Source organism: Penaeus chinensis, chromosome 34 (assembly GCF_019202785.1).
Source record: "Penaeus chinensis breed Huanghai No. 1 chromosome 34, ASM1920278v2, whole genome shotgun sequence".
In the NCBI taxonomy this organism is placed as follows: Eukaryota; Metazoa; Arthropoda; class Malacostraca; order Decapoda; family Penaeidae; genus Penaeus; species Penaeus chinensis.
This window is the reverse complement of record NC_061852.1, coordinates 28,532,571-28,560,534: the sequence shown is the minus strand read 5'-3', so window position 1 is coordinate 28,560,534 and position 27,964 is coordinate 28,532,571. Positions and strand designations below refer to the sequence as shown.

The 27,964-nt window shown below is 35.8% G+C and overlaps 2 protein-coding genes across 2 annotated transcripts in view; one reads left to right on the top strand and one right to left on the bottom strand.

Moving 5' to 3' along the window:
* Positions 1 to 11,695, bottom strand: part of LOC125043703 — a 25,661-nt gene extending 13,966 nt beyond the window's left edge. Inside the window, exons 1-5 of the mRNA XM_047639941.1 lie at positions 11,601 to 11,695; positions 2,219 to 5,176; positions 1,429 to 1,819; positions 1,255 to 1,323; positions 1 to 788 (exon numbers count right to left, since the gene is read on the bottom strand). The exon at positions 1 to 788 is cut by the window's left edge and continues 929 nt beyond it. Of these exons, the coding sequence (XP_047495897.1) occupies positions 1 to 788; positions 1,255 to 1,323; positions 1,429 to 1,819; positions 2,219 to 5,159 (4,189 nt within the window). The 5' untranslated portion in view covers positions 5,160 to 5,176; positions 11,601 to 11,695. The remainder of the gene's footprint in view (positions 789 to 1,254; positions 1,324 to 1,428; positions 1,820 to 2,218; positions 5,177 to 11,600) is intronic.
* Positions 11,696 to 11,938: 243 nt separating this feature from the next.
* LOC125043461 lies at positions 11,939 to 27,692 on the top strand. Its single transcript, XM_047639533.1, has 6 exons — positions 11,939 to 12,066; positions 15,119 to 15,166; positions 15,516 to 17,181; positions 18,641 to 18,784; positions 23,612 to 23,851; positions 24,227 to 27,692. The coding sequence occupies exons 2-6, from the start codon at positions 15,128 to 15,130 to the stop codon at positions 26,296 to 26,298; spliced, it is 4,161 nt and encodes a 1,386-aa protein (XP_047495489.1). The 5' UTR covers positions 11,939 to 12,066; positions 15,119 to 15,127; the 3' UTR covers positions 26,299 to 27,692.
* Positions 27,693 to 27,964: the final 272 nt, after the last annotated feature.

Genomic DNA, 27,964 nt, shown 5'->3' with positions numbered 1-27,964 from the left:
ATATATTTCTTTTAGTTGGTATGACTTTTGTTATTTTGGGAGGCACCTTTAATTTGTCTTTAACTGTCTGTTTTGGTTCATCTACTTTTGTTTCTATTTTTTCCACAACTGATCCTGGCTTTTCCTCAATTTCTGGCTTTGCTTCATTTTTTTCTTCTGGCAACTTTACATCTTTGCTCTCTGGATTCTGAAGTGCTGATAAAGCAAATTTGGCTAGATCCTCATTAATCTCTACAGCCTGGACTTTTTTTGTCTTTGTTTGCCCAGCATCTCCTTTAACAATAGGTGGCACACCAATTGGCAATATCACTCTAGCACGGACTGAGTCTGAGTTTGATGGGTTAATTTTTGTAAGAGATCCCCCAAGTGTGAGAAGCTTCCCTCCATCATAAACATACACAAGCTCAACTGTTTTCTTATTTTTGGATTCAGTCATTGATGTTCTCTGACTCTTGAACACACTTGTGAGAGGGACCAACTTTCCAGCTCTCCGAACAAATACATTTGACCCATCTGCTTTTGTTTCTTTACATAAATCCTTGTTATAATAATATTTATACTTTTCTTTTGGATATAAGATATCAATAGCATTAACTTCTTCATAATGTATCTCGTCATGTGACAATGGTTCCATCTCTCCTGTGTGTAGACTTCCTCCATTGCTCCCTGTCTCACTGGGCTTGCTCTCACTTGGCACTGGGTTGGGAAAGCTCACTGGTGGCTCAGCTCGTTTAACATCTTCCAGCAGTTCCTCCTCCCTAAGTCTAGTGACTCCCTCCTCTGTTGTCCTATTTAGTGATATGGAAAAACAAGCAATCAATTATATGATGTATCTAAATATTTGTGCATGAATATACACATATATACATTATGAATGACTCCATAAAAAATGGATCACATAAAATGCTATTTTTATCACCTGTGGTGATAAAAAGTTATTAGGTTGTGTAGAAGAGTCAAAAAATTAATGTAGGTAAACATATCTTACATAAATGTATATTTTCTAAATATACATTTTATGAAAAACAGGGGCAACTAAATCAATCCTGGCAGTCAAAGTGATTCTTTAAAAGAAGTAAAAGCTAAGCATTAATTAAATAACACCAATAATCACTAACTTCTATCTCTGTCCTGATAAATCAAGACAATCAGTGAAAAAGATAAATTAATGAAATCCACCAAAAAAAAAAAAACATAATTTTTTTAACATAATAATCTACTAATCATTTACTTGAAAGGTTTCCAATCACTTACTTGCACTTTGGTATGGCATAGCTTATATTAAGATGCGCATTGTTGTTCAGGTAAGTATCCAAATCGTTGCTGTAAAATAAAAGTAATGAGTACTTACTGTCTAACGAACCACACTGTCTCTTTCAGATGAATATTATCACCATTATACAGAATATCTGCACTCCTGTTCCTTACCTTGAAAATGCTCCAGAAATGTTAAAACTACTACTTTCTTGGGAATGTTCACTAGATATGCTTGGGTCTCCTTTTTCTTCATTTGAATTCTTCACCTCTTCTGTTCCTTTCTTCTTGGCCTTCAATAGCTTCTTTCTCCTCTTCAACTTCCTTTTCAACCATGGACAGTGTCTCTTATCTAATTTCCCCCTCTGTTTCTGTGTATATGTATTCAGCTCCTCCAAGCTATTAAATGAAACAAAGGAAAAGCCATCCACAATATCCACATGCTCACCTCCAGCACCAACACTACTTTGCACACTGATCTGTTCATCTGGCACCAATGAATACACTGGCACATGATGCACTTTGGGGTCTTCAGACATGTCCAGGATAAAACATGCAATTTCTTCTGAAAAAGAATAACAAAATAAATAATCAAATATAAACTGCATTAATAATCGTCATTTACTATACATTTTAATGTACTTATGCAACTAAATATGCATTAATAATCGTCATTTACTATACATTTTAATGTACTTATGCAACTAAATATGCATTTAAAGAGAAAACTGCAGGGGAAAAATAATGGACAAACACAGCAATAATAATCATATAATCATAAGCAAAAATGTAATTTTATAAAGATGATAAAATGCATAACAAGAAACAGCGCATCCTAATAAAATCAAAGTTCTCTATACACACCAAAATTTGAGACAAATTATTGTGATTTTAGTGATGTCATTCTTTCCTAAATTTAACAAATAACTTTTAGAATGTATAACAAATAATATACCATACTTACCCTCTTTCTTACTAGAATTCCCAATTTCACGCTGACAGTGAGGAGCTTGTTCTGTCTCCTGTTTTTTACTTGGCACTTTCACTTCCTCAACCTGCCTTTTTTCTTGACACCCTTCCAAATGACCCTTCTTCACAGATGTTGGTGGAGGTATCAGGTTACTACTTAAGGATGCAGACTTCTTTTGCAAAAATTTCTGGTTAGAACTTTTACTTGTTTGTTTGTCTTTCTCTACAGAACTCTCAGTGTAATGCTTGTCTTCTTTCTTTATCTCACTTGCTTTTGCTTTTTCTTTTGCTTTAAATTCATCTCTAGCTTTTGCAATGCTCATGTCTTCCTCCCCTTCACCTTCTGAACTGGACACTGACTGACCCTTCTCAGGTTGAATTGGTTTTTCATCATTAAATATCTGGCTCATTTGTCTTAGTATATTGATCTTGTCATTATGCAACATTATATCTAATGATCTTTTGGCTAAGCTTGCACTACTGTACACAGGTCGTGAAGTGAGAGGTTTATCACATGAAGCTGGCAATGACTTCTTTTTAGAGGTGGTGACCACCTTCCCTCCTTCACTACTACCTGATGAATATGAGTGATCTAAAGCTACCTTTCCTTCTGGGGAGAGAGCTTCTTTCTTTGTAGAACACTGGGGTTCAGGAGACTTTGTTCTCTCCTCTTCACTACTGGATCCTAATTCTTCATTTGCCATCAAATCCATCTCCTCTGGAAGATGACCAACCATCATGGATTGAGAACTTGGATCTTCCAGCTCTCCTCCAACCACCACTTCTTGAGTTTCAATATCTGTGTAGTCTATTACTGGATACTTTTGACCCAGGGAATTACCAGGAATGAGAAAATGATCTTGTCCAGATATCTCACCGACTTTGATAAAAGCTTTGGGTAGAACACTAGCTTTATCTCCCTTGAGCAGGATGGTTTTCATACTTGATCCTGATTCAGCAGTCTTGACTCTACCAGTCAAGGAACTTAATTCAGTATTCTGCATTCTAATATTGAATTTTCCACCAGCCAAACCTGGTTTCTGATTTTTGCTTGCCATGGTAAATGAAATAATATCTGATACTCTAACCATTAAAGGGGATCCCTTTGCGGCTTGTTCCTTCTCACCTTTCACTGGGAGTGAAGTGCTAATTTTAAAAGCCTCATTAGATTTCAGTATATGTTTGCTTCCTTCACCAACCTCTGACTCTTTACTATTTCTTGAATCTAATTTGGAATCCATGCTCCTTATCTCTGTAATACCTTTTTCTTTTACAGAAGGGTTTTTTTCATTTGAAAGGACATCTGAACCCTTACTAATGTCTGTTTTTTGTGTTTTTCTTGAACCTTTACTCTTTGATGTTACTGTTTCTGTTTTCACATTTTTTTGTGAACATGAACCTGCCATTTCTGTGGTATCTTTGTCTTCTATACAAGTCATAAGCTCCTCCTTGCCCTCCAGAGAGTTTTCACTGGATGATGAAGCCAACTTCATGAAAGCTCGGGTTTTGGCTTTATCTTCAAGAAAGTTCCGAGACTTGCGACTCTTTGGCATTGCTTTGGAAGGTTTGTCTTCTTGATCAGAATTTGACATAATGACAATGGGTATCTTATCACTTGCCATGTTATCAGGTACCTTCTGTAAAACAGAATCAAGATTCAAGTAATCTACTGATGCTTCATGATCAACTTGAATACCCTGCAGCATTTTAACTGGAGAGAGCTGCGATTCATCAATTGAAGAGGTGGACTCACTGCTGTGACCTCTTCTTCTCCCTCTTCGCTTCCTGCCATCCTCACTTTCAGAGCCATCCTCCTCACTCACTGGGGTGGAAGTTCTCTCCTGTTTAAGGATCTTATCTCCTACTATATTCTTAAGCATAATTCGCTTCTTTAGTTTAACATCCAATGATGTCTTGGGAGTTTCCTGTTTGACCAAGACTGGAGACTTGCTCTGGTCCTTTAACGGGAGTCCCTGGGCTAATCTTTTCAAGGATTCTGGTGTTTCTAATACTTTTAATTTTTCTCTTTTACTCTCTTTTTTCTGGACACCTTTGACATATTTCTTTCCTTTTGGTTGAGATGCATTTATCTTTTTACTTATGTCAATAGTTTTAGGATCAGCAGGCACACGTGTCCGTCTCCTGGTAGCAATAGTTTCAGACTCAAGTGTAGGAGGCTCACTGTAATTCTGCGCTCTCCCTCTGCCTTCTTTCAGGAAGAGGATGAGGTCAGGTGGCGAATCACTTTTGCAGTCCACACCACGTCCTGACTTGGGAGTGGACCTTTTGCTACTTATTTCTGGTGTTGAAACTTTGTTTCTTTCCATGGTCTTTTGTTGGGATTGCATTTCCTCCCTGGTGTCTAACTTATCAAAATCTTCAAAGCAACTAATACTGTCTATGTCAGATTCATTCTCCACAGAGTTATCTGCACTTTCTGATTTACTAACATCCTTGCTGGTTGAAGGCTCAATATCCCTATCTTGAGTTCTTGCACTTTTCAGTACTGGCATTGTTAATTTTTCCTTAGATGTATTAACTTTAGTTATAACACCTGACTTTTCAGCCTCATCTTTATCTACAGCTTTTCCAGAAACTGATACACTAGTTGACCCAGAACTCTTCTTGGATTTCATTATTTTCTTGGTTTGCATAATGCCCTTCTTGAGTTGCTTCTCTTTTACACTTTCCTGGTTCTTACTGGACAATTTCATGTGAGCTGGGGAGGTAGAGGTGTCACCCTCTGACTTGGACTTGTGACCTGAACCCCCATCTGACATTTTGACCTCCCTAAGGAGTCTTGGGGTTCGGTGACCAGAGGGCGACCCAGTCACCTTCCGACTCAGGAGCTTGACATATTCTCGGATGTTCTCTCTGCTCCTTTCTGTGGACCGCCTCTGCCTTCCAGGGCTTCCATCTGAGCTAGGCTCACTCATTGTACATATTCTTGAACCTGAAAATAAAAAAAGGTTAGATGAAATCTTATAATTCTAGATCTCTCTATCTATTTAGAATCATTTTCAATGTGATCTTTAATTTTAGTAAAATTGCTATATTTGTAATCTCTAATAACACTGTTATTACCATCCTCAATATTTGCTTAGGACAATAAAATGATAAAAATAATAATACAAACAAAATATATTGATAATAACAAGTATCATAACGATGGCAATGATTATGATAATAATGGTAATGATGATGACGACGGCAACGACGACAACGATAACAAAAACAACAAAGATGACAATGACAATGATGACTGTACCAGAGGTAACCCAGCTCTCACTATATCATATGCCTGTATGTAAGAAAATCCTTTCTTCACCTTCAATATAACTACTAATATCTTTAGGATTTATAATGGAGGACTTCTGAGTATTTTTAGATTAATAGCAGGTTAGTCCTGCAATTTTTATTATCTAGTAATTGTCTCCATAGTTTGAATAAACTAGGACTGGTTGCCTGCCACTGCTAAGGTGCACCAGAACACCTAAGGTACACCTGCAAGATGCAACAAAGGAGCCAAGAGAAACACACACACACACACACAGACACTCAAGACATTCTCACAGGCAGAGAGAGGTCTAGACAGGTGAATGTAAGCTGCCGGTTTTTCCTTTCCTGAAATAGGGTGGAGAAAAGTGCATTGTGGTTACGTTTGTGACTTGACACCAGTGAAGCAACTTCAGAGCATGAACACTTGTCTTTTAGACCACACTATGATAGTACAGATAATCATCTTTCGGAAAAGTTCACCAGGAACCTCATCTTTGCCAGAGGTTCCTACAACCACAACCATAACAAGAATAATAATGATAATGATAATGATAATAATAATAATAACAATAACAATAGTAATAGTAATAGTAATAGTAATAGTAATAGTAATAGTAATAGTAATAGTATTAGTAATAGTAATGGTGGTGGTGGTAATAATAATAATAATAATAATAATAATAATAATAATAATAATAATAATAATAATAATAATAATAAAAATTATAATAAAAGTAATAACAAATATAATAATAATAATAATAGCAATAATAATAATAATAATAATAGTAATAACAATAATAGTAATAATAATAATAATTATAATAATAATAATTATAATAATAATAATTATAATAATAATAATAATAATAATAATAATAATAATAATAATAATAATAATTAGAATAATTAGAATGACAATTATTACAGTAATAATTATTATTATAGTAATAGCAGTAACAATAACAATAACAATAATAATAATAATAATAATAATAATAATAGTAATAGTAATAATAATAATAGTAATAATAATAATAGTAATAATAATAATAGTAATAATAATAATAGTAATAATAATAATAGTAATAATAATAATTATAATAATAATTATAATAATAATTATAATAATAATATTTATCATAGTAATAATTATTATTATAGTAATATTAATAACAACAATAACAATAACAATAACAAAAACAATAACAATAACAATAACAATAGCAATAACAATAATAATAATAATAATAATAATAATAATAATAATAATAATAATAATAATAGTAATATAATAGTAGTAGTAGTAGTAATAATAATAATAATAATAATAATAATAATAATAATAATAATAATAATAATAATAATAATAATAATAATAATAATAATAGTAATAGTAATAATAGTAGTAATAATAATAATAGTAATAATAATAATAATAGTAATAATAATAATAGTAATAATAATTACAATAATAATCATTATAATAATTATTATCATAGTAATAATTATTATTATAGTAAGAGTAATAACAATAACAATAACAATAATAACAATAATAATAATAATAATAATAATAATAATAATAATAATAATAATAATAATCCATTCTAACTCTTGTACCATTAATGTTATTATTGGTATAATCATTGTTGTTGTTGTTGTCATCATTACCATTATTATTAACTACTATTATTATCATCATTATTATTATCATTATTTTTTTTTCATTGTTATTGTTGTTGTTACTACTATTAGCATTATTATTATAATCATTACCATCATTCTCTAGGGAAATAAAGGAAACTTCAAGAGTTCCTTTTCTCTTTTTTGTTCTGTAGAGTTTCCACCTGTCCTACTAGTTATCATCACTAATAATAACTACAACTAATATTATTATCATTCTAACCATAATTATAATAATCATTATTAATACTACTGTTATCATACTAATATCATTATCAATATTACTATTATCATTATTTATATTATCATTATCATCATCAATATTATTAATATTATAAATCTCATTATTAGCATTAGCATTACTTGTATTCTTATTCTTATTACCACTGTTACCCTTATCATTATCATAATCATCATTATGATTATTATCATTAAGACTAATCATTATTTCATCATCACTATCATAACCTTCATTATCATAAACTATCAATATCATTATTATTTTTCTTTTTATCATTATCATTATTAATATAATGATTTTCATCATCATTATTATTACTATTATTATTATCAATATCATTATTATCATTATATTTATCAGTAATATGACAATTATTAATAATAACAATAATAACATCCTCAATATAATAATAATATTAATACTTTCAAATAATATCATTAGCAGGATAGTGCTACCTTATATTTCATTTGTTCTGCCAAAATATATATATACATATGGTGAAAAGAAAAAAAAAATATCCTAACCAACGTTACCTTTTACCTGTGCAGAAAAAAAAAATTAAACATCAATATAGTCTGAATAGAGAATCCATTTCTTCTGTCTAAAGATTATACAGTCATCTATTGAGCTATTCATGGTACCAATATCATTTAACAAGTCATTCAATATTCTATATACATAATTCAATTTATCTGATTATTTATTATAGTCAGTTACGTAAATGATGTCAGGCATCAAGGTGAAAAATTACCCTCAACCTCATTATCCCTAAAACAATCCATGAACTGATATGAGAAAAAGCACTAAGGTAGTAAGATGTAAAGTTTATTCAATCTAAGCCTGTGACAATATCATTGGGTGCTGGCAAGTGCTGCAACTCCCAGTGCTCTTTCTGTTAGCAAATTTCTTCTGTTGTCTAGAAAAATTTAAATGCTTATGTGCAGGAATTTACTACATTTCATTCTTTTAATTCTTTATTTGGACACATTTCAAAAGACTAATGCAATCCAACCTGCAGTTTAATTTTGGCCACAATAACAAGAGATCTTAGTCTTTAATGCTCTGACAGAGCATACAACAAGAGTGAGCTAACTTATGGACAGCCAACTTATGAGGTCACAGCTCCTAATAAAAATAATTTGGCATACCCCTGAGCATCATATATTTTTAACATTCACTGAATACAATAATGATAAAGTAGCAGAAGTTTATCAACAGAATGACTACTAGCCAAAGTAAATTCTTGTCCTCATGCATGGCAATCTTTAAAATAAGTTATGTGCAACAAAATTAAATTTGCTCATAATCCTTCTGCTTAAAGTAATACAATACCAATTATCTTTACTAGCAGCTCCGGGTAAAGCAAACTTTTTTTTTTTAATTATGCTTGTGTTTAAAGCCTATGCTAATTCAACATATAAAATAATCTTTGAGAAAATCATAATTCATTCTTTTCCTAGTCTTCATCATCTATTTATCTTCAATATCTATATCTTAGATTGCAAACAAAATATCCCAATAAAAGCTAGGAGCTAAAAGGTAAATTAGGAGAGGTAATTTCTCCTTGGTTGCATACTAAAGAAATAGAAAAAAAACACGCATGATCTAAACTCTGACACAGTTATCAAAACATGAATGGGAATATATATAAACTCATTGACAAGTAAAAACTCATTAGATTAAGTTAAAATAGATTCATTACACCAAATGAAACCTGAAAATTCTATATCAGTCCATAGCTCTCATTCTCATATATGGGAATATATATAAACTCATTGACAAGTAAAAACTCATTAGATTAAGTTAAAATAGATTCATTACACCAAATGAAACCTGCAAATTCTATATCAGTCCATAGCTCTCATTCTCATAATGACAAAAGCCATGTGTGTGTGTGTGTGTGTGTGTGTGTGTGTGTGTGTGTGTGTGTGTGTGTGTGTGTGTGTGTGTGTGTGTGTGTGTGTGTGTGTGTGTGTGTGTGTTTGTGTGTGTTTATTTGTGCCTGCATGTATTTGTGCATGTGTGTATTTGTGCCTGCATGTATTTGTGCATATATTTGTGCATATATGTATTTGTACATATATGTATTTGTGCATATATGTATTTGTGCATGTATGTATTTGTGCATGTATGTATTTGTGCATGTGTGTGTATTTGTGCATGTGTGTATTTGTGTATGTTTGTGTATTTGTTTGTGTGTGTGTGTGCTTTGATGTATGTGTGCGTATTGGTGTATGTGTGTGTGTATTGGTGTATTGATGTATGTGTGTGTCTATTGGTGTATGTGTGTATGTGTGTCTAACTGTGTGTGTGTGTGTGTGTTGGGGGAGGGGGGGGGAGGGGGGGAGTGTGTGTGTGTGTGTGTGTGTGTGTGTGTGTGTGTGTGTGTGTGTGTGTGTGTGTGTGTGTGTGTGTGTGTGTGTGTGTGTGTGTGTGTGTGTGTGTATGTGTGTGTGTGTGTGTGTGTGTGTGTGTGTGTGTGTGTGTGTGTGTGTGTGTGTGTGTGTGTGTGTGTTTGTGTGTGTGTGTTTTGTGTGTGTGTGTGTGTTTTGTGTTTATCTGTGTGTGTTTGTATAGGTATTTGTATGGGTGTGCATTTGTTTGTGTGTATTTGTGTGTATGTGTATTTGTGTGTGTATTTGTATTTGTGTGTGTATTTGTGTTTGTGTGTGTATTCTTGTTTGTGTGTGTATTTGTGTTTGTGTGTGTGTTTGTGTGTGTATTTGTGTGTGTATTTGTGTTTGTGTGTGTATTTGTGTTTGTGTGTGTATTTGTGTTTGTGTGTGTATTTGTGTTTGTGTGTGTATTTGTGTTTGTGTGTATTTGTGTTTGTGTGTGTATTTGTGTGTGTATTTGCATTTGTGTGTTTGTGTGTGTATGTGTTTGTGTGTTTTTGTGTTTGTGTGAATATTTGTTTCTGTGTGTATTTGTTTTTGTGTGTATTTGTGTTTGTATGTGTATGTATATGTATATGTATATGTATATGTATATGTATATGTATATGTATATGTATATGTATATGTATATGTATATGTGTATGTGTATGTGTATGTGTATGTGTATGTGTATATGTATATGTATGTGTATATGCATGTGTATATGCATGTGTATATGCATGTGTATATGCATGTGTATGTGTGTATGAAGACTGGCAGCATAGATTAGTAAACCAAAATAGGCTAATGAAGAGATGACTGCATGGAATTTATAGAAATAACTGGTATTTCTCTAAAGGACCAATGGTATGTCACACCTAAAACAGACCTAAAAATATTTGACAGTTTGAATATTATCCAGTTCAAAAAACTTATCATACAAATAAGGTTAACCATTTGTAAAGTGAAGCTAATGTCCAATTAAAATGAACATCATATAATAATAACTTACATTAAGCAATACATGACAGCAGAATGTGTGACAACAGATAAGCAACACAAGAAACACAACTCTACGTAACCAGCCATTTCATTACACCAGTAATGCTGATTTCAAGTCCCATTCTTGCAATTGCAATACCAGATAGCAACCTACCCAACCTCATCACTTCCGACAAAAAAAAAACTAAATGCCCATTATGTAACACGGTTGAAAAGTAATCACTCCTGAACAATTAATTCATTACGACATCGTAATCTCCCATTTGAGTTGCGCCATGTTGACCGACCACATGACTCGAGGTCAAAGTGGACAAGTCGGCAACTCCACACGCCAACACAAAATGTCACTGAAGATACGAGTTAACGTTCAAAATACAATATCAACAACACTTCTACTTCAACTTTAAGAAAGTCTAAGCACCTGACAACAATCTGCCGATTGCATAACGTGACCTGCATCAACCTGGTTTTCTGATGTGAAAGTAAGCAACCACTTGTGTGTGATACTTCTAGCTCTTCTCGTTCCAAACTTCAGCTCTACACCCATGTTCCACTTCCTGTCAAAACATTCAGGGTTTCAAAGGAAGCCAGATTCTATAAATATGTCGCTGCCAATAGCATGGGTTTCGAGTTATTCGGAAAAGTGCGTTGAAACACTCAATGAGAAGCACACCAATGGCGGAACTCGGCTGTGGCACCAGATCAGGCGTCATGACCTGTGAATGACTCACATGCAATCGACAATCAGATCTTGATACACTCACGTACGAATAAAGAGGTACTCAACAACTTACACAATCCGAATACATTGATAATTCCTAATATTATTGTTCTTGCACGATACACTGACGTGCTCACGAGGCAGCAAAGATGGCGTTCGGCGCATGCGCAGTGTGGTGTCGCGCCACGACCGCGACTGCCATCGCTCGAAAGCCGGTCGGGACGCACATTGGGCCAAATTTTATATTCCTGCTCTTGTTCCTATATGCTCACTATGAAATTAAGCTATGACTCCGCTGAAGTAAAGAGGCGTTTAGAATCTATGAGATTAGCGTCCCGAAAGCCCAGATAGGATGAGATGCAAGATCCCTGTCGCAGCCTCGTCGAAAACGAAATTCCCTTCTGCCGCCCTCGCTCGTTTCCGTCGCTCCACCTCTTCGCGGCTTCCGAAAATGGCCGCCATAGGGAACGTTCGCTGCCTCAAGTGAGCGACATCGCGTGCGAATATGTGTGATTCAGATACGTTTTTCTTCATCACCAGTAAGTCACACGAAGAGACAAGACAGATAGTCAGACTATTAGTTTCATGCTGTCGGTAATCAAAGTTTTTAAGCCAGAGAGACCATATTGTCCTATGTTGTCCTGTGGGGGTATTGTGGGAGGTCCTGATGCATGTAAACAAAGATTATTTATCCTCATTACGCCACGCAAATGACTCGAATAACCCACTTTTCCCACTGATGGCAAGTCAGCAGTACTCCCGCCCTTTGGGAATACTTATATGAGAGGGGAAACAGGGGAATTAAGGTACTTATTGGCCAGACACCTTTGCTTGTGTCACCAGTTGGGTGTTCCTCGGCCCAAAAACATTTGGGTGGAGAAACAATTTGTAAATATTCTTGTTAATAAAATGTGTAAATACCAAGACTGGATAAGAGAAGCAAACTTAGTGGTGTCCTTATCCTTATATTAATGAATGTACAAATATTTGTAAGTCATCTAATGGACACACCTTATACAAGGAAATCATTGGAAAAAAAATGTACAGTAAATGATGATAGAGGGTATAGTTTTATATTTAGATGAAAAAAAATATATAATTTAGATATTTGATTAATTTGTGGAAAAAAGACGGATGTGACAGATGCAGCTTCCTTTACATGTCTTATATATGTATTATAGTACTGGTCTGTATTTTTATGTCATGTCATCTCAGGACATTTACCAGAGTCAATTATCAAAATAGTGCAATCAGGGTAGATGTGAAGAAGGTAAGTCATAGCATGAGGTTTCTTTGTCAACAAGCAAAATTTTGCAATTATCATGGGTTAAAGATCATTTGTGTCTTATAATGCAAACTTGACTTCATTATTTCTCACTCTTCCAGTATAGTTATTTTTCATAAAAAGTAAGAACACAGTGGGTGTAAGATTGGTTTAAGTGATATTCACTTTAATATGTTAAATCATTCAGTTAATGGGCTGAAGTCTACTGTGCTTTTCATAAATTAGAGGTGTTCAGGATTTGATTTTACCCAGTCCAATATAGGCATTGCTTCCTCACCATTGGCAAGCAATATTGGTTTGCCTTTGGGGCTAAGTGGCTCATCACAGTTGAAAAATCAGAGTAGTGCAATTCATACAGCTATTATGAAGGCCTTAATTCTTCACTGGATAGTAAAAAATACAGAAAAACAGGTATTTATAATGAGGTATTTGCTCCTTCTGGGAATGTAGCTGTTGTCAGCACTTTGGGAGAAAGGTGTTTGGCACTCCAGTCCACTTGGAAAAAGGGAGGAATGCAAACTGAAAGGAAAGATAAAGTAAAGCGATGTTTTAGAAGTGAAAATATTCCACATTTCATATTGCATAGATGAAAGTTTGGCCGACATAAGGAACAAGTTATGAATATGACTTTCTATTTTAAGTGATTTATATTATTAAATTCCATGAGTTTATAATTGCTGAATATAGCTATAGATATTCATAAACATATTTATTTATTTATTTTATGTCTGTATTTTATGGCTTCTCACATGAACTGTAGTTTTGTGTCATCAATAAGGTGTGGCATGGAGATTTGTTTAGAAGTAAATGAAATAGGCACACTTTTAACAACTTTTTTCAAAGTAAAATTGTGTATGTGTGTTTGTGTGTGTACACAAAATCTTTATTATTCTATTTTGGATTGTTATCAATTAGTGTTGTAAATTGGGATTATCAACAAGAATTAGTGTATTGTCTGAGATGGAATAAAGCATCATGTGCAGACATTGCTATTGACACTTGTTTTTCTTGTTTTTTATTGAAGATGTTTTTATCCTCCATTATTCCTCCCCATTCCCAGCTCACTGTCCATACATAAGTTTGTTTACAAATAACATCAGCTTGAAAGGTATAGAATCACTTTTCTTGCCTTTTGACTTAGAATAAGTTGGTAAGATGAGATTGTGCAACATATTTGCATATTTTTTATGTACATTATGAACTGGTTTAATTCTCAGCTTGCTTTTTGTGTATTGTTTTTATTTTACTATTACACACGGACCTACATTATTCAGTATATGTGAGTAATAATTTAATTTAATTTGTTTCCAAGCACTTAAGAAATTTCATAGCCTTCCAGTATTAAAATATATGATTCACTTATTAATATAAAACATAGCCAAATAGCCTTTTTAGGACTTGTAATTATTGGATTTTTTTCTCTCTGAAACCATCTTCAAATCAAGTACTTGGCCTGTCAAACCTCATTCTCCCCCAGTATCTTGAATTTTTTTGAGGGGCAATGTCATTACTTATATTTCTAATACTTTTATTGGTATTTTTTTAGTGTTGTCACCCTTATTAGAATAATGTTGATATGGTAATGTTAATAATAAGAATATATCTACCCCAAAAATGTAAATTTAAGGAATGAGGTTAGTAGTTGACTCCATGGTGACTGAGCATCTTTGAAGCCATCTTCCCGTGAAAAAGTAAATAAATGAAACAAAAACATGATGGATTGAATCTCTGTTTGGGTAACTGGGTAATTCTTGAACCTAGGACTGCATCTGCCTAAGGCGTGGCAGATTAGGGCCCACAATCACAGTGGCCCCTACATCTTTGGTGCTCCAGCAAGGACCTTCAGATATCCACCTCATATTATCAGCAAATAAAGCTTAGGCTGGTTTCATATTTGATGGCAAATATGCTAGAATATATATGGTGGAAGTTTGTTGGCTTTTCTTGTGTGTCTAAGGCACATGCACTATAACAGTTATTTGACCCACTCTAGAGAGAAGGGGTTCTCTAACCCTGACTTTCTGCAGAGTGTTTTCCATAGCTAACAACAATGGTGGGTGTTCTTTAATGGTAGTAGCTTAGTCTTTCTTAGTCTCTATATGGATCTCTTTTCAAAATTTATCCAATATTGATATCAAAGGTACTGTTCATTATTACTACCACTACTGCTATTACTATTATTGTTATTACTGTTACCATTGTTATTTTTACATTGTTATTATTATTATTACTAAAGTTGTTATTAATATTGTTGTAACTATTACTACTAGTCTCCCTTTTTCTAAAAGACTGCTTTTTTCCCACAGGAACAAACCATGAAGTGCAAGGTGACAAGCTCGGTCAGCCATGCTAAGGTCAGAAAGATTTCCATGCAAAGTTTTTCTTGTAGTATAGTAATTTCTGTCCTTCAAAAGTTCATTGTTTGGTATGGTGATATTTTGTATAGGTTGTTTATGATATTGTTTTTATCAATATCATTTAATGTATATTATATCATTATTTACATAATTTGAAGTATTCTACGTTGTTTTTATGTAGAATATACCTTTTAAACTGCAGAAAGAGATTTATGAGTAAAAAAGTTAATTAGAACATGATTTTATATTTTATTAGTGTATTGTTGTCTTTCAAAATCCCGTAGATCAGTTTATTATAACTACAAATAATGACTATATAGAAAATTAAATTTTCCTATTTTTGCAGCCAAACAAAAATGAAGCTAATGTGCTGCGTAGGTCCTCTAGACGAGCAACCATTGAGAGAAGAGTTTGGGCTGTACCAAAGAAGCCCAGCAAACCTGGCACAAGTGCCAAAGGAAAGTGTGCTCCTAAGACCGACAAGAAAGGTAGAAAGACTCAAACTCAAACCAAAGTGCAAATTAAGAATCTGAGCAAGGGTCACCCTCAGCAGAACATCAAGAGAGTGCATAGTGCTACGGAGGAATCTGGAAATTCCAGGAGAAAGATTAAGAAAACAGAGGGCACAAAAGATGTTGGGACTGATGGAAGTGGCACAAGTGAAGTGCCTTCAGAACCTGTTAGTAAAAGAGGAAAGAAGTTAAGTGGAGATCACAGTGAGAAGAACCTTGAAAGTGATGATGGGGCAGACTTTCGCTCCCAGAAAAGATGGGGTTATACAGAAAGTAGCTTGGATGGTCAAAGTGTAGACACTCCACGAAACACCAGGTCTGAAGGGAAAGTGAATACTTCTAGAAGGACAGAGTGGTGTGGGGGTACTTCGTCAGAGAGTACTAGAGGGAATAGCTTAGATGCTCTGTGTTATGCTGTTGAGAAATATGGTGGGCGAGATGTGGAGGAAACATTGTTAACAGATGATGTTTGTCTTCACAAAGTTGTCATTGAAGAAGTAGTAACTGACTACAGGATATCCGAATCAAACTGTGATGTAAAAGATTTGGATGTTGAACACAAAGTCAGGGAGGATATTGGTCACAAAGATGAGTACAGAGATGCTGTGGATATATTAGACCATTTTCATAGTAAAACAGAGGAGTGTGATAAAGGAAATAGTGAGAAGTTGTTAATGAAAAAAAAGGAGAGTATAGATGTAGTGAAAGTTAAGTCCCCTGTTTTGGAGGTGAAGGAAAATTCTTCAGATGGAACAAGTATAGAAAGCATATTTGGTGAAGAAGGGGTGCATGAAGTGAAAGACACACTTGTCAAAGATGAGCTGAATGAAGGGGAGAGTTGTACATCAGTCCAAGAAGGATTGAGTAATGTGAAGGACCTTAGTTGCATTGAGGATAGGTTACAAAGACAAGAAAAGCTTTGTGTTGTTAGAGATAAATTGCAAGAAGGAAGAAGCAGTACTGTTAAAGATGTGAAAAGTGAAGGGAAGAACTTGTGCTCTGCAATAGATGAACTTTGTGGAGTTCATTCTTGTGAGGACAGACTGGATGAAAGCATTTCAAGAGTTAAGGAATTGGCAAAGGATCAGTGTGCTTCTGTGAAAGTGAAATCAGGGAAGCATGGGAAAGAAACAAAGGAAAAACAGAGTGAAAACACATGCAATATTGATGTTGATGAAGAAAAGAAGAGAATAAAAGATGGCACTGATAGTGAAAACACAGAGGAGCAAGAGAGTGACAGTGGTGTGGAGGTTAAGACTGCATCCAACATTCCCTTCAAAAATGAAGGTATGGTGGTGGTTCCAACAAACACAGAGGCTTCAGCAGGAGAAGATTCTGAAGAAGATCATGTGTCGCTGGCTCTGGCTCTGGCACAGCTGGTCAATTCAGAATGTGGGGGAGAAGTTGAAGGTGCTGAGACTGTCACCATACATTCTGCCTCATCTGTGGATCACTTAGAAGATGAAGCTGGAGTTGTTACCCTTGGATGTAAATCAGAAGGTATGTTCAGTGTATCTTTCATAAATACAGGGTAATAAAATACAGGTTTATAAGATGCAGAGGTCTTTATAATATGTATCAATAGTATTATGTTTTGATTATATTTTAGTTCATTGAAACCTAAATAATGTTTTGTTAGTGAGAATATCAATATTTATCAGCAATTTTCGGGGGTTGGATTTGATGCGTTCAAAGAATATGCTAGAGATTGAGGGTGGTCATAGTAGGTCTTATGAATATACATTAATGCCCAAATTTCTCAAAAGTGCATGTACCTCTCACTGCCCCAAAATCCCATTTTCAGTTGTCATTAGTGTAAACACACAATACAAGGATAGGTAAGAAATCAATGAGATCAATGATAACCTTTCCAAATATGTGAAGGTTGTTTGTTCCTGGTTTTATTTATGACATACGTGATGACCTTGACCAGTTGGTACCAGGTACATGCAGGGTCCATTGTTGTTTTCTTTTGTCAGTTTTGTTAACACATGGATAGATTTACAAGTGCTTAGTCATCTAGTAGTCAACCTCACCTTCTTACTCCATGCCTTTAATTTCTGGGGGAAAGGCTTTATTTCTGATAGTTTTTATCATTATTAACACTACTGTCAGTATTGTTATTATCATCATTATCAGTATCTTTATCATTACTACAACCACTACTACTACTATTGTTGTTATGCTATTAACTAAAATTAATTACATTTAAAAACCTTCCTTTCTTGCAGACTCATCTGTGTAAACAAAAATAACTAAAACCACACTTTATACATAATTACTTCTACATGCAGTTGAGGGTTGATCCTTGGATAGATAATGAGGAAGGCGCAGCAAATAATACCAAACAAAAAATATGATTAGTTTAACACGAAAAGATGAGGAAATGTATTGTAATTTTGCCCTTCAAAATTTAGAGAGAGTGTGTGTGTATGATTCTTTGTTTGTGTGATTGTTTTTATGTGTATGTATTTGTGCATACATACATGTGACTAGAGGCTTTTAACCCACTGCCGCTGGGGAAAATTAATTTAAAAATGGGGAAAATGCTGTGCTCATTTTTTATATTTTTTGTGAAATGTCTCCAAACATAGATGGCTCTGCTAGTGCTGAGCCTTTCCTTGAATTGTCGGGAAAATGTATTTTTTACTAGTGCTATGAGTATCAGTGGGTGTTAATTTTATTATAAACATTATAATTACTAATATGTTATAAACATTAGTAATAGCAAAATAAGATAACATAAAATATTTTCGTAAATTAAAGAAAAGGATAAACAGGCGAGACAGGCAGTACTTATAATTGGCTCATTGGTGATTTAGTACAAGTGTAGCCATCTATGTGTAAAAAACAATTAAACAAGTAAACTCACAGTGGGCATGGCATGGACGTACGTGACATGCCCGTCGGGAATGGCTTAATTGAATATGGCACTCAAAGATCTTTTTATGTTTTTCAGAGGTGGACAGAACAGAATCACCATGTCCAGCAGAGGAAGATGATATGGAAGAGGAGGAGGAGGAGGAGGAAGGTGAACTTATCATTAAAGAGGAGGACGAGGATGAAGTAGGTGATGAGTCTGAGGAGGAAGAATTCATCACAGGTTTGTAGGCTATGCTATTATTAACCTTATTGTTGTTTATGCTATTTATGTATTGTAGTGTTATTTAAAATTGATTTTGCTGATATAGATATCTTCCTTATTATCATGAAGAATACCAAGCCATTTTACTTTTAGGAAATGGTAAAGTAAGAGTGTATGCATGAGTGCATGTGTGTACTTGTGTTAACATGGGGAGGGAGGGGAGTGGGTGCACTTGTCCATCCATTTATGGGTGGTCCTGGGGAAGGAATGGTCAATTTACAGTTATGGGTATTTGAACTAAAGAAAAAGATGAATATTTGTATGCAAAAATTGTAAATAATCTAATTGTGCTAAGTTTATTACACTTCACTTGCAAATGATATATATAAAAAAGGGTAAACAGGTGAAACAAGCAGGTTTCATAATTGGCTAACTGGTGACTAAGTACATGTGGAGCCATCTGTGTGTAAAAACGATTATAAAAGTAAACTCAGAGTGGGAATAAACTTTTAAGAAAATGAACAGTACATAACACAGCTAACTTTTTTCTTTTCTTAACCCATTGGTGACGGGTGTAGAAAACTAAAAAAAAAAAAAACTACGCTCTGGCGAACCACGGCAACGCGCTGACTTTGAGCGCGTGAGTTCGGTACATCAAGCCGAATCACTGCCTCGGAGCGCTTTGGCGCGCCACCGCCGCGGACAGCTGCACGCCACATTTCGAGCAGTTTGTTATCACGCCTATAGGCGTAACCCGTCGGGAAGGGGTTAATACAAAAATTGGAATGAAATTATATAAATCATTTCCATGCTTGTTTTGAGATTTAGCAGTTCTTTATATACCATTTTTGATAGTTATAATTAAACATTTTTCCCCGCCATCTTCTCTCTCCCTCCCTCCCCTCCCCCCTTTTCCTTTTCCTTCTCTTCTACAATCCATTTTTCTTTCCATATCCTAAGGTGTGAGACCCATGCTGAAAGGATAAAAGGAAGTCCTGAACGGCTCCAGGAGCCATGGGCACAGTATGCCCTTGATTAATCATCTAGCCCTTACCTAGTATGGGGACCTTGAAGAGAGACCATTTCTCTTCCCCACATATTTCAGGCTCATTATGGCCAACAATGAAGATTTTTTACCCTTATGAAGGGTTTTAACCCCTTAATGACGGGTGAAGAAAATTTAAAAAAACTCTGCACTCGGGAGATCAATGGCAACACGCCTACTTTGAGTGCGGGAGTTCGGTACATCAAGCCGAATCACTGGGTCATAGCACTTTGGCACATCGCCGCGGTGTGCAGCTGCACTCCACAGATCAAGCGGTTTCTTATGGCGCCTCAGGGTGTGACTCGTCGGGAAGGGGTTAAGGCTTGCCCCTTCATTAACTAGCCTATCTAAATTTAATTTCTCTGGTTTCACAACCCCTGCCTCTCCTTTGATCATAGCACCAACCACTGATACCATCTCTATCCATTCCGAATCCTTCACCCAGATCATTACCCAACCTTCATAATACACCCCTTCCTCTCTCCTAGCATCATCAACTTCATCTCTTACTCCTGCACAGTCTTGTTCATTGTCTACCCCCTCCTCCCTTATTACTACTCTTCCTTCTCCCGATATTCCTTTCTCACTCCACACCACCCCAACTTCCTCCCACCCTTGCACTTCTATTGCTTCCACCTCTACAAACCTTTTGAGTACCCTTTTTGGCCCTGCCAAGTGGGATCAATTCTTTGTAATTCCCCCTATATCCAGTCTCTACCACTTCCCCAATGCCTACCCCTCCTACTTCTCTCCTTACCTTTTGCCACAAGGCAATCTAAAAGTTTCACCGCATCTTCTACCTCATCCTCCCTTCCCACAACTGCCTCTGGTTCCCACACATCTGTCCCCTCCTCTCCTGCTCATAAGAAAACCTTCATTTCTCAGACCTCCCCACCCAACTCCCCTCCAGAGACTCTTAACCCCTTAGATCCAGCTGCATCACAGCAATAACCTAAAATCCGGGCATGAGCCTTACGTGAGTGGCTGCTCTGCCATGTGCACAGCTTGCAGGCTAGGCGTGTGCAAATACATGTGCAGTGACAAGATTCTATGCCTCCTATTTGCAATGTTATTTAATCTTTTTGCACATAAGTATTTTTGCTTTTTTGCCATTTGAATTGCATTATCTGAATGAATGGTAATAGACTGATTTCTTTGCACAGACTCCATATGATCTCTCTAGGTAGTCTTACAACTCAGTGAAAAAAGAAAAAAAAAAGTAACGCTTTTTTTTTCTCTCCTTCTTCTTCTTCTTCTTCTTCTTCATAATATTAAATTTTCTGTAATACAACCAGCATCATTGATCACGATGCCAGGAATATAAGGCTGAGTATGGTATGGAAATGCCATCCTCCATGGAGTTAACACTCTTCCAGTCATGGCTTATGGACATTACGTTCCACATTCGTATATCAATTGCAAAATCGCCAAATGAGTCTAATTAGCCTCCCAAGAGGTTTGTGCACTCACAGCGAGTCTTTTCCATCACCCCGGCCTTCAGGCATAATGCTCATGATGGTAGGTTCAAGTCAGCCAGCCTGCAGCCAGATTTTTTCATAATGTAATGGTCACATCATGCAGATTGAGGGGGTTAAAGATATCTAAAACTTCCTAATCGTGACCCCAGAGAACATTCCACTCCCTCACCCACCCTCCAATATCTTTATTCCTCTTCCCTCTACATTCACAGTAATTGCCAATGTCTATCCATCCTCTACCTCAAGTTCCCCAACCCCTCTTCCTCCCACTCTTTCCCAGTACACACCATCCTCCCTTCTCCATGTGCTCCATTCCCTAGTCTTTCCCCATTGTCCTTACCGCTCCTACCTGGCCGCACACGTAACTCGCAACAGTGTCCTCCTCCAGATCCCTCCCCTCCTAACATTCTTCGTGATAGATACTCTCCATTACATCTAATCATCCTATGTTGTTCAAATACCAGAGGTCCAAGTATATATATTTCAAACTTTTATATTCATTATCCTTTTATCTTAAGGAAATTCATCAAAAGAAATGAGATCCAGAATAAGGCAACCATACTCTAGGTTGTTTTTTCTTTCTTTCTTTCTTTCTTTCGTTCTTTCTTTTCTTTTCTATTTGCAAAGATCCTATTCATTTATGAAATGCACACATAATGTCTCCCCTCCGTTCATACTTACTAAAGATATTCTTGAGTCTGGCCATGACTTCCTTATGTCTGCCAACTACATGCTGAGAAATGGCTATGGCCTATGAATCAATAAAGAAATGTTAAAAATAAAATCCAACCCAAGTGGCAAACACTGGCTAGAGTTATACTCATGAACCTGAGCTGTGGGCTACCTTTGGAAGTTTTCAAAGAGGTATTTGTGCATTTTTCCCTTTATGGATGGCAAAATTTTTAATACTAGCAGGGGTGGTGAATAGTTCCCTCTCGAGCCCTTACCATCAGGGGGTCTCAGAGGAGAGACTCGTACATTTTCCTGGTGGGAGCAATCCACAGCATATTTAGACACTGCAACCTGACCCCATCATGGGTTATTTTTTGTTCTTTTCTTTTCTTTTCTTTTCTTTTCTTGATGGTATCATCATCATTATTATCGTTAGTAGTAGTAGTATCGTTATAGAATAAAATAAAGCAAGTGAGCTGCACTCATGAAATATTAACAATGCTAACAGTAATGAAAAATAGATTATCTATAAAGATATAAAGGGAGAGGGTAAATAGGTGAGATCTAGAAGGCCTTGTAATTGATTCCTTAGTTACTGAGCACTACTAGAACCTTATATTTGTAAGCAAAATTAATAAGATAAAATCACAATGGAACTAAGCATCTGTGTACATAGCCTCCTTGCTTAAACACATTGATAACACATCAATTAGATAGTAATGGCAGTAATGATAACTGTGCAAATAATAGTCGTAGTATTAGGTATTTGATTTTTTTAACCCCTTTGCGATTGGTCACATCTATAGATATCAAAACAATCCGCAAATGTGGTGTGCGGCTGTACGCCGCGGCGGTGCGCCAAAGCGGTACGAGCCAGTGATTCAACTCGATGTACCGAACTCCCACGCTCAAGGTCGGTGCTTTGCCATTGATCGCCAGAGCGTAAATTTTATTTTTTTTAGTTTTCTTCACCCGTCACTAAGGGGTTAAAAAAATCATGGAATAGAGCAAAAAGGTGAGACCTAGTAATTAACTCCTAGGTGTTTGTTTGTGAAGCCATCAGATTTGGAAACAAAATTGACAGAATAACACTACAGTAGACAGTGCATGTACCCAGTATCATTGATTTGTAATTCTTGTTCTTTTACAGCTCGTGAGTATTTTATGAACTACATGCTTTTTCATTGTATACAAATTTTTATTTTGTTTTGAGTTGAAAAAATTCCACATGGGTCATGCACTGTTGATAAACCATGACCTAATTACTGGCCTTTTTCTTCTTCTTGTTTCTTTCTTCTTTATTTATTTATTTTCTTTCTTCCATTTCTCCTTTTTTTCTTCTTTTAATTCTTCTTCTCCTTTCCACAGTTGTCATCATATCCAGATACCAATTTTTTCTTCCTTCCTTTCCTTCCTTCCTCCCTCCCTCCCTCCCTTCCTTTCCAAACAAATAGAATCTAATAAAAAAAGAAAGAAAAAAAAAAAGTATTGAATGTAGAAGTAAATACTTTCGGGTTAACCTGTCTCATAGTGTGGCAATTTCACCCCCACCCCCCCAATTCCTGCAAAACAGTCCCTGTAATGCTTTCACCACACAGATTTGAACCAAATTGGTGAGTTACAATGAACTTTTATTTTCCAAATGTTCAGAACTCAAGCAGAATAACAAGGAAGAAGATGATAGTCGAGAAGAAACTGAAAGCAAAGATCTGCTTCCTGTGACTGTGCCAGAAAGGGTAACAGACCAGCTGGACTGCTTGGTGGAGATGGGTGGGGAAGAAGAGGATAAAAATGCACGATCCAGAAGTGGATCGCCTCCACCACAGCCACCACCACAGAAGTCTAGGAAACAGCTCCCTCCACTCATCAAAATCAGCTCTCGACCCCCAGGTGTGTTGAGATAGGATTAGAGAGAACAATGCTTTGAGGTTTAGCTTGTATTCACTTTTATAGATATATAAATTTTACATTAAAACAGGAAGTTACATGGAAATGTATGAATGTGTTCATAAAATCTTTTTAACATGAAGAAATATTGCACATAAGAATGTAAAAAAAATATATAACCAAGTAGATATAGATTGACATAATCAGATCATTGTTTTCCTTTTTTAGTATACTGTTATATAGATGACATCTTTAAGATAATCACACATCAGAGATTTAGGGGTCTCATATTGATTGGCAGTTTTAGATTACACTGAAGAAATGTAGTAAATACAGATCTTTTTAGTCTTTTAATCTGAATTAAACATTAAATTTCAGCAATCAAGACTCCATTGAAGTGTCCAGAATGTCCCATGCAGTTTTGCACTGTGCGATCATTATTATGGCATTTTGGAACTCATGGAGCAAGATCAAGAGACACCTGCATTCCTCCAATCCTTCTGCAAGATCTGATTGTTCCATGGGACAAGCCCACAGTTTCTGTTTTCATCTCACAACCTACAGAAAGTGCCACAGCAACACCCACATCATCAGTTGCAGACAATGCAATCAAGATTGATGTAGTAAGCAAGCCAGATGTACCATCGACAATACAGCTGGTTAGAACAGAAGATTACATGGGAAACAATGGAGACGTTATTCTGAAAGTACCAATTCCCAGACTGAAACCCAAGTCTCATTCAAATCAGTATGTCAAAAAAGATAAGTTTGTAAACATACTACCAAAGATACCTACAGGTGATGGGCAAGTGTCAGGTCAGTCCGCCCAAGCTAGCCCTCAGCCAGCACTGATCCGGCCATCTGGATCACCTACTCCACAGATCACTGTTCATCCTCAGCCAGCAGTTCAGTCCACAGTGAGTATATCTTCAGATCAGGCATCAACAACTCAGTCTCAGGTTCCAAAGATCACCATTAGGGCAAGTAATAAACTTCAGATTCAGCCATTGGCATCATCACAGTCTACAGTGCAAGTGCAGTCACCATCAACGGTTCAGGTACAGCCTCCATCATTACAAGTACAGCCTCAGTCTGCAGTACAATTACAGCAATCAACAGTGCAAGTTCAGCCCCAGTCTGGGACACAGTTGCAGCAGCCATCTGCAGTTACAGTACAGTCACAGTCTGCCTTGCAGGTGCAAACTCCAACAGGAGTGCAAGTCCAGCCATCACCTGCACTGCAAGTTCAGCCCATTGTAACAACTAGTAAGGGTTCTTCTGCTGCTCCTAGTCATATAACTTTAATCCCTATGGACAAGTTAACTGCAGTAGGTCAGACCATTAATCCAAGGGGATCTAAGCTTAACCCAGCTCCCTTGAGAATGGTAGCCCCCTCAACAATGCCTGTCAAATCGTCAAACACAGTGGACAATGTGCTGGAGAAGGATGGCTTGGTTATGATCAACTCAAACCTTGCTCTTCGCATAGTATCATCCTTGCCCAGCAGTTTGGACAGTGCGACTAACACAACAAATACCACCACACTTAGACCAATAGCTAGTCAATCCACAAACAACCTGACTATTGTGCCACAGACAGAAAGCAACAAGCTAATCAACTCCTCTAAAATAGACACTGTAAAAAGTCCTGACATTCTTACAATTGTTCCTCAAGTTGATTTGAATAAAAAAGTTTCGTTGTTAAAATCTGGGAGTTCAATGTCTGGCGGACAAGTTGCTAGTGCATCACCAAAACAGCCATCAACAGCCCAGTCCCAGGTTGTAAAGCTGTATCTCCTTCAACCCAAAGATCCAAAAGCAAATGGAGGTTCAATAAAATCAGGCATTACATCAGAAGCAAGTAATGTTAATGGAATAGAAATACCGCTTCCTCTACCTAATGGAAATGAAAAGCTCAACTATAGAGAAGTAGAGGTGAAAGATAATACATCAGAATCATCAGAAGGAGAGGAGGAGGAGGAGGAGGAGGAGGAGGAGGATGAAGATGATGATGATGAAGGAATGGTAATTGATGATGGCAAGGAAGGAGAGGATGATGTAATGGATCCCCTGAGTTTATGTGCTGTGACAATGGAAGATGAAAATCTAGAAGCTTTAAACAATGCAAGCCAAACTACCCAGTCTGGTGGGTCCTCGCCTGCCACATCACCTGATAAGGTTATCATAAAAAAGTTGCCAGTAAGGCCCAAAGGCAAAAATGGACAAGCTGTTGATATTGTTAAATATGAGGCCCGAAAGTATGTGTGTTGCTATTGTAACAGGAGATTTGGATGGTCAACTGATCTCAAGCGCCATGTTATCCTCCACACTGGTGAGAAACCTTTCCAGTGTAAAGTGTGCCCAACAGCATTTACCAGAAAGTTCCTTTTACAGAATCATATGAAGAGAATGCACCCAGACAAGTGTAAGATGTCAGACCTGTGGCCTTAGGAAAGTTTAGGCTGTTATGGTCTTTAGCTTGTTATAATATAGCCAGTAGATGAGTGATTTTTATAATGAGTTGCACAGACAACATAGTTGTTGATATTGGTGCTGAAAAAAGAGAAAGATTAATATTCAAGTACACAAATTGCCATGATGTACACCTTTGGGAGTTCATGCATGTGGATGCTTGGACACTAGTCAACATATCCTTTTAAAGTCAAAAGAATTATATCATACTTTTCAGATTTCTAAAATATAGAAGATGTATTATTAGTAAAGCATTTGTAACAGGTCCTATTAGGGAATCCTTTCTTGAGTGTTCTTTGTCCCTTGCAAAGTAAAATATTTTTGTTTTAGGATAATGAAGATATAGAAATTATTGAAGAGGTCATGCCTTTTTTTTTATTAGCTTACAAAAAATATGCTAATTGAGAGTATGACTTTATTATGTTTTGGGGAGAAATACTTTCAATTTTTCTGACTTGGTTTTCTGCTCACATAGCTCTTGAGAAATCTATATTTTTCCACATACAATCTTGAACCATGGATGGCATTTGTCTAAGGAAATTAAGGAAAAAGATGGGGTTGTACTATATAAACTGATGGACATATTCATTTTTTTATGATTACTTATATTCCAATCTTATTTTGTAGATTTATCATGTTAATTTGTCTTTCTTTCTTTCTTTTTTTGAGTTTTGCAAGGTACCAAAGATAATTACATTCATAAGGCAAGGAAAAAGGAATGAATATGAAGATTGATAACAATGATGTAATTATTGTTTTTTATTATTTTCATTATAATGATTATGTAAAAGTGCTTTAGATGTATAGTTTGCTGTTTATTTTAACTTTTATTATTATCTGTAGATAATTGATATTATCTGATTTATTCATACATTTTTGTTCTTTAAAATTTGCCTTATTTTGTTATGTATTCAATAGTGCAGAAAAATATTTGTAATTTTAGTATACAGAATATTGTGCTCCCATTTCTATGCAGTGTAGCTGTATTGCCTGTTGTTACTCTTCATTTGCAGGAAGGACGAGTTTGGATGTAAGTAAATCTAGAGCACATACTGGAAAGCTTTGTCGTCCATTCAGTTGTTGGTTTCATAAGCATTGTACAAAGTTGGACCATGTATTTGAGATACAAACAGAAAACGAAATTGAATTACAATTTCAGTTGTTGCCAGTGCCATATAGATACTAGGATGATCAAAGATGCAGTGACAATGTTTATAAGTTCCTTCTTTTGTGAAGTGAGCTGCTAATAACACTTCTGGGTACATTTGCCATGACAGGCCTATTATCTGGGGTGTACTTACAGGAGTTTGGTGTGCTTGCAAAAATTGTATGAACAAGAATCTACAGTATGTATGAACAAGAATTTTCTGTACTTGCATGTCCCAGTTGATTGTACAAGAACTGGTTGTGTATACACAAGCCATTTATACAAGATTTAATTGAGCTACTATTTATATATCAGTACTGCTGAAGTGACTTGATAGTGAAGGACAGAGTTGGGCATTTGATGAGGTAACCAAATGGATAACTTTTTACAGTCTTCAGGCTTTTGTTACATGCTAGAGTCTTTTACTCATAATTTGATACAAAATTAGCTTGGGCTTCTGTGTGCCATGAACAGAGAATGTAAGATTAATTATCTACT